This window comes from Marmota marmota, unplaced genomic scaffold (assembly GCF_001458135.2).
Source record: "Marmota marmota marmota unplaced genomic scaffold, marMar, whole genome shotgun sequence".
Classification (NCBI taxonomy): domain Eukaryota; kingdom Metazoa; phylum Chordata; class Mammalia; order Rodentia; family Sciuridae; genus Marmota; species Marmota marmota.
The window spans coordinates 11,885,978-11,900,059 of record NW_025999960.1 but is presented as its reverse complement, the minus strand read 5'-3'; the positions used below and the strand labels follow the sequence as shown (position 1 = coordinate 11,900,059).

The following is a 14,082-nucleotide window of genomic DNA, read 5'->3' as shown; positions in this document are numbered from 1 at the left end:
AGAAAGTGAGTATACTCACATATAAGATGTTAACGGGCTGAACGAGATAGCGCACCCCTGTAATCCCAGCGGCTAAGGAGGCTGAGACGGGAGAGTCGCAAGTTCAAAGCCAGCCTCAGCAACGGTGAGGTGTATGCGACTCAATGAAACCCTGTCTCTAAATAAAATATAAAATAGGGCTGGGGATATGGCTCAATGGATGAGTGCCCCTGAGTTCAATCCCTGGTAACCCCCCCCCCCCAAAAAAAAAAAAAAATGTTAACAGGAGAATGTGCACAGGAGTGAAAGGGGATATGAGAACTTGCTGTAGTTTCTACATAATTTTCTATAAACCTAAACATTGCTCTAGAAAAAAAAGTATTAAAAAGAGTGTTCCCATCAGACAGCATAAAACTGGAATAACTAGTGGCATGTTAAGGTAGAAGGGAAAAAGTGTCTGTGATCATAGAACCAGTGAAAACATCCCTTCTGGGGCTGGGGTTGTAGCTCAGCAGTAGAGCGCTCACCTAGTACATGTGAGGCCCTGGGTTTGATCCTCACACAAAAATAAAAGAAAGGTATTATATCCAACTACAACTAAAAAATATTTTTAAAAATCTTCTATAATTAATGAATGGTTTAAGTTAGAAATTTGTGGGGTTTTGCTAGTAATACTCCATTAAGAAGATGTGATTTCTTCCAACAGAGAACCTGTCACCAGCTCAAAGGTAAACAGGTACTATCTTCTGTTTTAAACACAGAATCAAGGGAGGTTCTGGACAGGCCATGAAGCTGGCCCAGAGGTGCCCTACATGAACTGTCTCTGCCGACAAAAGCTCCTTGGGCTTTCCCTAGTCGGGTTTCAAACTGGCAATTGTTCATGACTGCATTGCCACAGATTTTTTTCACTGCTGCTCTGAATTTCTGACTTAGTCCAGCATCGATGCAGGTATCTGAAGCACACTTTGTACATAAAAGCATTTTGCTTTCTCAGTAAGTTGATTTTCTCTGGTCACTGAATAATGTACATTAAAGGCCCCATGAATTTTCTCCTAACTTGATACACAGTATTAGACATTGTTGGAAAGGTATCTTTAAACTGTTTTCCATACATCTGTTTTACTGGATAGATTCCAGAATCATGTCTGCTTATGATGCATGTCCCCAAAGAGAAAAGACAGAGAATGGAAACTTCAGGACCAAATAAATCATGTTACAATGTAGGCAGTAATGAAGGGAGTGACTATAGGATGGTTCTGGAGCCAGACTCCTGCATGCGAACCTCAGCTCTGTCACTACCTCAACGACCTAATACAGATTCACCGCTGGGGCTTCAGTTTCCTCATCTGTGCAATGTGCATAATATAGCACCCAGCTTGTAGACGATGCAGTGAGTTACTACAGGTAAAAACACTTTGAACATTAAACCCAGACACAGGAAAAGCACTACAGAAATATTACCTATGATGACAGTGACCAAAGTGTTAAGATGTTTTTCTTATGTTTTAAGCAATAATCCACTTACAGAGAAGATATTATCCTTTATTTCATGAGTTAAGACTTAACTGTGAAGGAATCAAAAAATTAGTAATCATGATGGTCACTTTTCTACATGTAGTGTTCAGAAACTCATGAAATAAATGAGATTTTTTGTGTGTATGTATATAAAAAATTAGCTAAGGCTGAGAAGTAGAGAAGATGTTGAGTCTCCCTTGCTCAGCACAACACATACAGGCCATTCAAATATTATGTAGTTCTAAAAATCACCTCCATAAGTATTTTGATAATAAGTAATTCTAACAGCAGTCTATAAGTGCCCACTATTTACCTCAGCACATGTGTATTGGGTGACTCCTCATAATAGACCTCTGCAGTAGGTAGTATTATCTGTCTCTATGGATGAGGAAACAGAGGCTAGCAGAGAGTAAGCATTTTGTTCAAGATTAAGCATCTAGGGAGTGAAGGAACTGGGATTCCCTAAGACTCCAAAAACCCACTGACCACTACATGGTACCTCCTCCCCTGTGGCTTATGAAAGGAATTCTAACTCATTCCAGAGCTTGTACAAAGTTGATATGTTTCCATACTTCTTCAGGATGAATATGTTCAATATTTCTTCATAGGAGTGGGGAAGCCTTTTGTTCTCCTTCAAGTTTTTTACTTAGCTTTTCTGATTCTAGCTTTAATACACTTCAGTTTGTGTTTGCTGTAGAAAATTTGAAAGTACCCTGTAGTGGACACTTGCTTTTGCTGGCCTGGACCTGTTCACTGTCCTAGAAGAGAACCCAGATCATGCTGTGGGGGGACTAACCCTACTCTATCAGCCCTGGGGTGTGTGTAGGATTGACCCCACAGTGCTCCAGAGTCAGATTCTGCTTGGTTTGAGAAAAACATGTCCCCCTCCCACTGGCCATACCCACTGATTCAGGGATTGATATATAACCCAGTAAGAGCCACTCTGTGTGAGGAGACAACTTTAGTGTCCATGGGAAGAAGCAGCTTCCTTTATCCACAGAGGAGCCACTAAAAAGACCCCTCCCCTCTACAATGTGGGATCTGAAATGCTGCAGTCATTTTGCCACCATAAGGCGGTACCTTGACCCAGCACACTGGCAAGTCACCTGAGACAGAAGGAAGACAGAACAAAACATAGACTCTGATGCTATTTGGGCAGCAGTAGCTCCCCTGACTAAAGCCACACTTCCAACTTGGAATTTTCAGCTCGAGAACCAATGAATCCCACCTTCCCCCATTTTGTTTCGTTTAAACCAGCTGGAGATTGATTTTTGTCACCTACAATTGAAAGACTTAACTATAAAAACAGGAAAATTCACCTACTCTTCACATATGGGCATAATTCTTTCAGAACTATGCACTGTTTGCATATTTCAAACCGCTTTACATATTTTATCCTTTGTTCAAACTTATCATAAACCATAGGCATTTTTATGTATCAAAATATTTCCATGAGTGTGCTTTTACATGACCGTACAATATTCTAGATGGTGGGTTTGAAGGTAGGACACCTGGTTGAGATATATATTCACGTGTGAATGTGTGTATAAAATGTTGTGATAGATGTCTGAAAAAATCTTACTTTACTTGCCATTTTGAAGTATTTGTTGATTACAAGTTTCTAAAATCTAAATTAATGAATTGAAGTATGAGTATTCTGGGGACTCTTGATACAGATGGCCTCACAGCTTACTAGGAAGGCTGAAGCAATGTAAAACCCAGGACCCCAACATGAGAGTGAGTGATTCTGCACATCACCCTTACAGACTCTTAGCCTTGTTTGAGAGGCAAAATACTGTATCTCATTTTAATGTGTACCGATTTAATTACTATTGGGTTTTAATAATGTAGTTACTAAAGAAAAATAATCAATGTTCTCTCTTTTGCTACTAGATTTGTGTGTTCTCTGGATTCTGTGTATTAGAGGTATTAACACTGTGCCCCCTTCACAAATATATCTTCTGGTGTTTTGTTGAAATTTGTATGAAAATCTTTAGATATTTTCCTCTAAAACTTCTTTATATTTTAACATTTTTAAAAAGTGTTTTGGGAACTTATTATAGTATGTGGTTCAAAATATGGCTTTAACCTTCCTCCAATAGTTAATAAGTATCCTATTACCATTTATTGCATAATCTCTACTTATCCCATGGATTTATAATGTCTCCCTTCCGATATATTAAATTACTGATACCAGAACCTATTTCTGGGCTTCATGTCCTATCCTCTAATCTGCTTTTCTTGAGCCAATAAAACTCCCACTAATTTATATTACTAGTATGTTTTTATGAATAATAAATCCAAAACTAATTTAATAAGTTCTGGCATTATAGAAACACTGTCCTTTCATCTAAAATTATTTTTTTTAAGACTTCTTTCATGTCTTCCAGTAGGTTTTTTTTAAAGTTCCTATTCTCTTTCTGCTAAGGATATCCCTCAACATTTTATTTTAGTTGTTGACATTGAAAGTCAGAATTCTTAATGCCTCCCATTTGGTCTCTTTACTAGAAACTGGAAAATACTGAACCACTGGCCTGATTTAAACAAATGAGGAAGAAGGAATTAGAAGAACCGGTGAGAACAGGTAGGATAGTCTGAAACCTTCAGAGTCACTCCAGGTGGTAGCTAAGCTGTCCCTACAAGTATCTCTCATGAGGCCACATAGTTTCTAGGCTTCAGTTTCCTTGGTATTTAATATTAGACACTGAAAAATGTTATGTAATAAATTACTCAAAAAAAAAAAATGTGTGTGTGAGAGACAGACAAATTCTTACCCAGAAAAGGACAGCACTTGCACAGAGGGTTATCCTTATACACTTTCCCCAGGCAGTGAAAGGAATACGCTCTTCTTCCTAATAAAAAAAGAAAGTTAAGGGGGATTACTTTTCTCCAAATCTGTCGGTAAATCTTAATTTTTAAAATAGACTATGCTTATGAATCAATTTATGATAACAGACACACAACAAGGCATGTGCAGTGTTTATTTTTATAACCGTGTTTGGAAAATGTAAGCATGAGTAATAAACTGTTTTCCTGCCATGACCTGTACTTAGGAATCTAGGCACCTGTCAGTGCCAAGCCATAAAGCTGAAATTGCTGGGCTTGTCTTGGATTTTGAAAATGACTGATGACAGCGCAGAGCCCAGGAAGAAAAAAAGTATCTATAAATACTAGGTATCCAGTAAGTGTTTCTTGGTTGAGGTTGAGCTTTATATATTAATATGAAGAATTTTTAGAGAGCTTCCATTTTATACTTAAAAAAATTTTTTTTTAGTTGTAGATGGACACAATACCCTTATTTATTTTTATGTGGTGCTGAGGATTGAACCTGGTGCCTCACATGTGCTAGGTAAGTGCTTTACACTGAGCCATAGTCGCAAACTCTCCATTTTATACTTGATAATAAATTTAGATTCTTAAGACAAGAAATCAATATTCCTCATGATTTACCTGGATTATAAAAGCACCAACAGTATAATAATAGCTGCAAATACTCACATGGTGTGCACTCTGTGCTAGATACTATTTAAAGTGGGTTTTACACACAAACTCAAATTACTTCTGACCACAGTGATACAGAAGTAACTCTATTATCCCCATTTTATAGATGAGGAAACTTAGGTACAGAGAAGTTAAGTAATTTGTCCCAGATCACCCAACTAGCAAGTTGCTGTGTTCATGCCAGGATTCAGGCAGTCTCATTCCTGAGACTTCACCACTGGACCATAGCCTCTCTAAACCAGTGCAGGATACACTGACGGAAGAAATATAAAGGAAAGAGAAGTTTCAATTGCAATTTCTTAACAAGCAACATTTCAGTGGAAATTTGACTTGTTATATTGTTGGTGATTTTAAATATAAAACTGATAGATTTAAATGACCACATTGTCATTAGTATTTTTCAATCTTGCTGATACTCTAAAGGTTTTATTTTTCAGCATCCACTTTATGAACATCTAATTTTGTCTAAGTATCAGCTTTCCTTTCTGAATATATAATCTTTCAACACATACTTTGACCCGTCTTCTCTAGTAAACGGCAGTAACTATTCATAACCGGGATTATTTGAAGCTTGTTACATTGTAAGAGACAAATGTCACCTTCTATTCATAACTGAACCTCATTTTTTTTCCCATTTATAAGATGAGGAGGTTGAACTGCTCCCTCCAGTCCCTTTTAGTGCCAACATTCTGTAAATCTCTAGATTTCATAAATTGAATCATAGTTGGATGTTCTCAGCTGCTCTTGGTGAAAGCATTTTCTTCCCAAGAGCTATTTGTATTCTGAACCTACTGTCCTAATGCTGATGACTGCAAGCACAATCAGCTCTAAATTTCCTGTGTTGATGGAAAGAAGCAATAATGCAGAAGACTCAAAAATCACTTTCCAAGAGCTTTGGCATATATTCAGAGAGATCTATAGTTTTATTTTTTATCTCTGCAGCAGTAGTGATAGTAACGAATCTACCTCACCAATGATATAAAATGCCTAGCAAGGGACCGAACGTGGCTGAACCTCAATAAATGTTTCTCTTCCTCATTCATCCTTTTTTCTGTGCATGTCCCAACCAGAAGGTGGAGTAGAAACTAAGGCTTAGTGCAAGATGAAGGGGTGGCTAAGTTAGGATGAATAAAGGATTATAATGAAGTGCATGTGAAAAAATGAGAAACAACTATCAAATCCAAAGCACCTTTCCTGTCACACATCTGTCAGTCTAATTTCCTTTTGGCATTTTAAACTTTATTACAAAAGAAAGGACAATATTTGTCCCCTATATTCACTGTTCCAAGTATCTTCATCCGGCTGAGCATCAGAATCAATTATAGGAGCTTCAAAAAAAAAAAAAAAATCTCTATGTCCAAAACACACCCAGGGTACTAAGTACTGCCAGAATATGAGGTGACAGAACTCAGGCATCAATATTTTTAAAACTCCTCAGGTGATTTCAATGCATAGCCACTGCAGTTAACAGACTAAACTGCATTTAAACGGCATCTCCCTTACCTGGGTAATCTCGTTTATTACCACGTGAGTACACTGTGCTTCGTATTCTGGCCGGGGTTGTTCTTCCTGCTGTAACTCAACAGTGTCCCATTCATACTCAAGTTCTGCCTGGCGCCGCTTCCAGAACTCCAAAAATAAGGTAACTAATGAAGGAAGAGAACAGGATCATGTGGATCCTCGATGATGAGTGATGTTTAAGAAATCCATACTGAATAATATTAGTTACCCATAACACTTTGTTATAAACAGAATATAATTTATAGGTGATACTGGTATTTAAAAGTAAAAAAAAAAATTTCTTTTACAGAAAACAATAATTTACACAAATTATGAAGCTGATTAGCTTATGGGAAAGGTATTAGGAGGGCAGCTGCTAATGCTCTAATACCAGCACTTTATTGACCACTAAAAACACAAATAATATTGTAATTCAAAAGCAGTTCATGATCCATCCTTCAATCTGCTTTTTCCTACATCCCTTTCTCTCTCGATTCCTCCCTTCCTATGAGGTTGGGGGAGAAGGGAATGTGTAGTGCTCTCCAAATAAGTTAATATAATATTCTTCCATGTGGAAAGCTAATTTTCTCTGAATTTTGTATAAGTATGAACAAATTTTTCAGAATCATTTTTCAGAATTTGTAACTCAAAATACTAAATAAAAACATTAAATGTCAATTGAAGATGCAGTTTCAGGGTAAATTTCCTTGGCCCTTTCTGACTGCTACCCTTAAGTGCTTCCTGTACAGAAATTCTGAAATTACCACTGTTCTAATCACAAATACTTTTCAATTGTTGACTATTTGCAGAGAATAAAGAGAAACAAGACAGTCCCTCTTAAAGGAGCTTCTAGGTGCATGGGTGTGACAGGTGCTGTAGACTCTTCAGAGGGCCATGACAAAGGTGAGTACAGTTAGAATATCTGTCCTTTCTAGGAGAGGGACCATTGTATTGAGCCTTGGGATGACTGAGCTGAGTGGATGAAGGTGGTGGTAGGTGGAGAGTTGAAGCCCCTTCCCATCAAGGAGCTGGAGCTGCACATGAAAAGGTAAGGAGGAGCTGGGCATGGTGAAGCACACCTGTAATCCTAGTGAGGTTGAAGCAGGAGGATAGCAAGTTCAAGGCTAGCCTCAGCAACTTAGTAAGACCTTCAGCAACATAGTGAGATCTGCTCTCAAAATAATAAAAAGGATTGGGGATATAGTACTAAAGGGCCCCTGGGTTCAAATCCCAGTACAAAAACAAGACAATGAGGCCAGAATCCCAGGACCAATGGTCGGGTTTTAAATGTTGGGTGTGACACCAAAGGTAGGCAGCCAGGTGGGAGAACTGCTGGGGTGCATTTCAAAGGGCTCTGTGTACCTGAAAGAGTTGGGATCTGAACCTAAAGGGACAGAGACACAGAAGGTGGTCTAGAGTGAAACTGAAGGCAGGGAGACTGGCTGGCAGGCACATGATAAGGCAGCATATTTGAGGGATCCTGAGCAGGCCGACAGGAGGCAGGCAGAGAGAAGGGGCAGGAAGAGGTCAAGGATGCCAGCCAGGCTTCTGGCTTGTGCAGTATCTTTTATTCTACTTCACAAGTGCAGTGAGAGGAGCAAATCTTGGAAGGAAGACAGTTGGTTCTGTTATGACCAGGTGTCTGTGGGCTGCTTCTGGAGAAGAGTCCAGTAGGCAGAGGTCCAATCTAAAATGTAGGGGAAGATCTGGGTGGAATCAGGAATCTTGTTTTTTGAGTGTCAATTGCAGCCCGACTCTGAGTGGATGGAATCACTAAATGAGGTGTACATTGAGTGGTGATTCTCACCCTGGCTGCACATGAGAAGCATTTGGGGAGCTTGTTTAAAAAAAAATATGAAGCCCAGGTACCCCAACCCTGAGATTCTGACTTAACTGGTCTGGAATGGGGCCTAAGAATAGTGAGGGAGGGAGGGAAAGAGAGGGAGAGAATGTGTATCCTGTGTGTAAACTCTAACAAGCAGGCTGGGTTGAGAACCACTGGAAGGGAGGGTGAAGAGGCTGGAATGCAGTCCTGCAGCCTGAGATGCAGGAGGAAGTCTTGGGATGTGGCTGTGAGGAGCACAACTCTGTGTTCTCCATGGTAAAGACAACTGAAACACTTCACAACAGTGTTTTTTGACTCCTACTTTCCAAGTTAGAGTAGAAATAACCTTGAGTTGGAATCGGGCTCAAATTTGTTGAGTGTCGGTGTAAAAAAACAATGGCTCCATCACGGAGAAGCTTCCCAGGTACTGTGCCCTTGTTCCCTGTTCAGGAGGAAATGAGGTGAGTATCTACCTCTTTGTCATGGGGATAATTACCTAATGCCCTAAAGGTTTTTAGGTAGATGGAGCTGTGACTGGTTGGTCTTGCTGCCCACCTGACCCAAGCTGGCCTCAGGTGAGAGAGATGCCCCAAAGAGACCCCTGTTGGGAGATATGAACTGCCACTGAGCCAACGCTCCATGGGCCACATATGAAGCAGCATGACATATGCCTTCCACTTACTAAAGCCCCCTACCCTCTGCATTTCCTAGTAAACACTCATCTCCTCCATCAAACAGAAGATCCCTGCTTTAATTGACCCAAGTATTCTGCTACCATTGCATATACCTCCACTCCCGAAGTTCTTTCAACTCTGTCCCCAAACCACAACTATGAAATCATTTCAGTGATCAGGTACATTCTCTCAAAAAAGGCACACTTAATTCCTTATGTCAACCCCTCTTCTGACATTCAAATCTGCTTCTAGATTTACTGTATTTCATCTCCAGAAAATGTCACCTTCATTAGGGCAGGGATTTTGTTCACATCAGAAGTACTAGCGCCCAGTAGGCACTTAACAGATGAATGCACTAAATGAATAAACTGAAGGAAATAATTCTGAACACTGGAGGCATCCCACCATTGCAGAACCATCCAGTCAGAGCACCCAGTTGATGCCCACTGCTCCCCTCTCTGCACAGCTGTCCATATTCCACCACTCTCTGTTCTGCCATTCTACTTGGGCCCTCCAGTCCACCATGCACCCAGCAAGAAGCCTGGGTAACCTGAGACGAAGAACATACCATGGATAATCTGACAGTTTCCTGGAGAGTCATAGTCAGTTCTTAGCACCTGAATGCTGGGCCAAGTCCAGGGTAGACAGAATGCAGGAAACACCATATGCCCTCTCCTGTCTCACAGACTACAGATATATTCTTTGAATATAACTATTGGTTTAAAGAGAATTGTGATTAAGGACACCAAAATCCTGTTGCACTCTGGCACTTTCTTTGGTTTGAGTGCCAGAAGCTTGGTCCTCAGTGTGGTGATGTTGGGAGGTGGTGGGACCTTCAACAGATAGAGCCTAGTAGGAAGTAATGAGGGCATGTGACTCCTGTCCTTGGGAGGAATTAAGTAATTTCCATGGGACTCCATGTAGTTGCCAAGAGAGTGGGTTGTTATAAAAGAGCAACATTGGTTTTGTTTCACATGGTAGATGGCATCATAGCAGGAGCATTGAGGAAGGGAGAGATTGATCTGGTGACACAGCCAAGGTGACCTCACCAAAGCCAAGCAGATGTTAGTGCTGTGCTCTTGAATATGTAAAACTGTGAACTAAATAAACCTCTTTTCTTTATACTTTATCCAGCATCAGACATTTTGTTATAGAAATGGAAAACTAATATGGCACCAAGGCATCTATAGGCATAAATTAAACAAACTGGTACTGATTTCATAAACTTATTAAAATTATACTGGAAGACTATTTTTTTTAATTCCTGTTATAGAAAGAAGGGGCTGTATCTATGTCAGATGAGGTATAGCCAAGAATATAGATTCAACATTGTCATTCCCATTTTTCATAGCTCCAAACATAATGCAACTAATTCAATTAAAATAAAGATTTCTGTGTCTTTCTAAAAGCTTGTACAAATTTGTTAATATACACTGTATTTTGTCAATGATCCAAATTATTTGCAGAGCTCTTTGTTATCATTTTCTGTCTATGGGGCCTCAGGTAATTTGCTTGAGTGTCATTTTCTTCATCTTTAAAAATCCTGTCATTTATGCAGTGTCCATCTAGCAATAGTAAGAACAGGAGATGATTCGTGAAAATAAACTTAGGTTTTCTCATTTGAAAAGAATTGCTTGTGTGTTTTTTAAAAGTAAGAAGAGAATAGTGGATGCTCTTTTCCCTCCTGCATGAACTTATGTATAAGGGACACAAAGGCTGAGGTTTACTAAATCCTGAACTTTAGAAGCCATTCTGTCTAGTAAGTGATTAAGATGCAATGTCAGCAAGTTTGGCAAAAAATGATGAGTTGTTAGCAAATTCCCAACTTGAAGGCAAACCCTTCAAGGGAGTTTTGGTTCCTCATTTCACTTGCAGCCTAGGAGTCTCTGGGGTCTGTGGAAGGTACTGGTCACTCAGTACTTTGGAGTACTACTGGGCCATATCAGTGCTGACCCACAATGCCTTGTGTCCCAGACAGGATTTCCTGTTCTGCATCTTCTGTTCTCTCTCTCTGCAATAAAATAACTAGTAGAACTCCAAAAGGGAGCCCTGCATGGCAAACCCACACCGCCAGGAGGCTCTAGTTAATGAGACAGTTAAAAATTCTTGAACCAACATATAATAAGAGGGAAGATTGTCTGGGTCTTGGGAATCAAAAACAGGTTTTCCTTTTAGTCATGATTTTAGTTCATCTAAAGAAACATACATTAGATGAAGCAGACACCTGTCCACAAAAGAGGGGTTCGGGTAATCTAGCATTGGTGGTGTCACGTCCTTCAATGTATAAGGACAAGAGAGATGCTCCGGTCGATGGGAGGGTTCTGGTTGCTATAATAGTTTGCTGCTGAAGGAAGGTCCAGGATATCTTAAGAGGTCTTCAAATTATTCAGACCTTGTTACTCACAAAAGCTTAAAGGCAGATTAGCTTGCTCAGTCTTTATCGTATGTTCCTAACTTTAAAAATGTAATTTTTAATCTTCTGACCTTAGACTTTTAAAGCTAGGATTCTGGAAGTGACTTTGAAGATGCTAATCAGATGCATCTGAATCGCTGAAATCAGAAACCAAGCGGTGTGGTGGTATAGACCTGTAATACCAGTGGCTCAGGAGGCTGAGGCAGGAGGATCGCAAGTTCAAAGCCAGCCTCAGTAACTTAGACCTTAAGCAACTCAGCCAGATCCTGTCTCTAAGATATAAACAAAGGACTGGATTTCTCAGTGGTTAAGCACCCCTGGGTTCAATCCCTGTTACCAAAAAAAAAAGAAACCCAGTTGAATGAAGCAGAGGCAGGGGTGGCAGGAGCTGTGTTATTTTGCTACTATGGGCCTGCAGGAGCAGTACAGTCTGAAACCAACAGTTGCACCAGCTATTTCGTCATCCCCAAGTATAGCTAGGTAGGCTTCCTGATTCCCTGGATCCTTATTGATCCAGGTGTCCAGTGTTTTTCTAGAAATTACGAGGCCCCATTTAAAAGCCCTCAAGTGTAAAAATTAAAAACGACAGTCATGCAGCCACTAGTCTGAGCCAAGGAGAACCAAGAAGCAGGTCAGAAGCAACAAGGAACAGGCAGGATGGGAGGTGTTCAGCACCATTACTTCTGCCATGGGTAGTGTTCAGGGCTCCATGATCAGCGTGATTTGTTGGGCTGGTTTGGCTTGAAAGGGTGAACATTTTTCAGATAAGTATATGATTTGTAGTACATTGCTTATAAAAGGTTTTCTACCCTCAACTTTTGTAATTTCCAAAGAGGAGAAAAATAAGTGCCATATGCATCTGGGCACAAAAGAGATGCTACGAGGAATATGATGGTGATGATATGAATAACTTCACATAAGCCTCCCGCCTATTCAGTTCTGCAATTTCAGATTCTATAACGAGGTTCACAGCAGTAGCTCTCATAAGGCAGAAGTAACAAGGAAAGCAACATAAAGCACTTAAAATAAAGAGTCCATCATACATACATATCCTTAAAGATATACACATGATGCTGTGAGCAGTGCTGAAACGCTTTCGGCATTCTAAAATCAGATGAGATAAATTCAGCAGCCCAATGCATAAGGCAATTCTGTAAACATGGTGCAGTTAATGATCAGAAAAAGGAAGAAGGTTAGCTAAGAAATTTGAGCTTTGTCTTTCCAGTGTGAACATTAATTTTTTTTTTTGCTTAATATAAAATGTCATCTTTAATTGGGGCGATCAGCATCCATTAGTATACAGACATCAACAGATGTGTTGGAATCTGACAGGATACAAATCAGTGCTGAGACTACGGCCAAGACAAGAGTTAAGTGCACAGTCAAGAACACTGCAGATTTTAGAGCATTTTGGATTTCAGGTTTAGGTGTTTAGCACCTAAATTCCTTTCGGGGGGAAAAATGTGTCTTACAATGGAGGGGTAAGGAGGATACTAACACATGAATTTGCTCTTTATGCTTCTGTGTCAAATATTTGCCAGAGTGTGGACTCTAGCGAAAACATGCTAAAAGTTGAATGACAGTGTCACTCATTGGAGAAGTTTGGCCACAGCACAGTTCACTTTAGCAAAGTGCAGCAACTAACATCTCCAAAAAGTGTACAAAGAACTGGCCATTGGGTGACCCTTCAAAGGCACAACGACTGTCAAAGAGACATACTGCTGAGGACACCTGTCAATCACTGTTTCTGTGAGCTGCATGTAGTGACGTGTCCTTCTCTTAAAAGACGTGGTTCAGTTCCTTCCCCCACCTTCTATAAACTGAACTCTCTGGGTCCCTTGACTTATACAATGAAGCTGGAAATGCACTTATCTTTGAAAATGGGATTTTTTTCCTTCTATGTTAGAACATTTACATCAAACATTTAAAAATCTGCATTTAAAGAAAATAATTGCCTCATTAATGATGCTATACAAGAAAAAAAATAACAGTGTTCAAATTCCTACATCAGACTTACATTCCATAGGATTATATATCTATTCTACTTATTACATGGCATTTGTTGTTATTATTATAAGAGTAGTACTTATTAAATATTCATGCATATAGAAAAGGAAGAAATTGTACCCATAAACCTAGTGTTGCTGCTTCCTCCTTACCCCTACTTCCCACCCCAAGAAAATATTAGATGATCTTAGTTACTCTCCTTATATCAAAGAAGACATTTGGCATTTGTTTTTTAGGGATTGGCTAGCTTCACTTAGCATAATCTGCTCTAATGCCATCCATTTCCCTGTAAATTCTATGATTTTGTCATTTTTTAATGCAGAGTAATACTCCATTGTGTATAAATGCCACATTTTTTTTATCCATTCATCTATTGAAGGGCATCTAGGTTGGTTCCACAGTCTTGCTATTGTGAATTGTGCTGCTATGAACATCGATGTAGCAGTGTCCCTGTAGCATGCTCTTTTTAGGTCTTTAGGGAATAGACCGAGAAGGGGAATAGCTGGGTCAAATGGTGGCTCCATTCCCAGCTTTCCAAGAAATCTCCATACTGCTTTCCAAATTGGCTGCACCAATTTGCAGTCCCACCAGCAATGTAAGGATGTACCCTTTTCCCCACATCCTCGCCAGCACTTGTTGTTGTTTGACTTCATAATGGCTGCCAATCT

At 39.7% G+C, this 14,082-nt stretch overlaps 1 protein-coding gene and 1 long non-coding RNA gene across 4 annotated transcripts in view; one reads left to right on the top strand and one right to left on the bottom strand.

Moving 5' to 3' along the window:
- The window catches only part of Ano6 (anoctamin 6), a 196,445-nt gene that overhangs the window by 36,613 nt on the left and 145,750 nt on the right, over positions 1-14,082 (bottom strand). For all 3 annotated transcript variants that reach the window (XM_015493241.2, XM_015493240.2, XM_048802579.1), the window contains 2 exons: positions 6,499-6,641; positions 4,269-4,346 (listed from right to left, as the gene is read on the bottom strand). In XM_015493241.2, the coding sequence (XP_015348727.1) occupies positions 4,269-4,346; positions 6,499-6,641 (221 nt within the window). The remainder of the gene's footprint in view (positions 1-4,268; positions 4,347-6,498; positions 6,642-14,082) is intronic.
- Positions 1-14,082, top strand: part of LOC125616645 — a 135,369-nt gene that overhangs the window by 81,794 nt on the left and 39,493 nt on the right. The window contains exons 2-4 of the long non-coding RNA XR_007347375.1: positions 4,003-4,078; positions 4,769-4,843; positions 7,431-7,543. This is a non-coding gene — a long non-coding RNA (uncharacterized LOC125616645). The remainder of the gene's footprint in view (positions 1-4,002; positions 4,079-4,768; positions 4,844-7,430; positions 7,544-14,082) is intronic.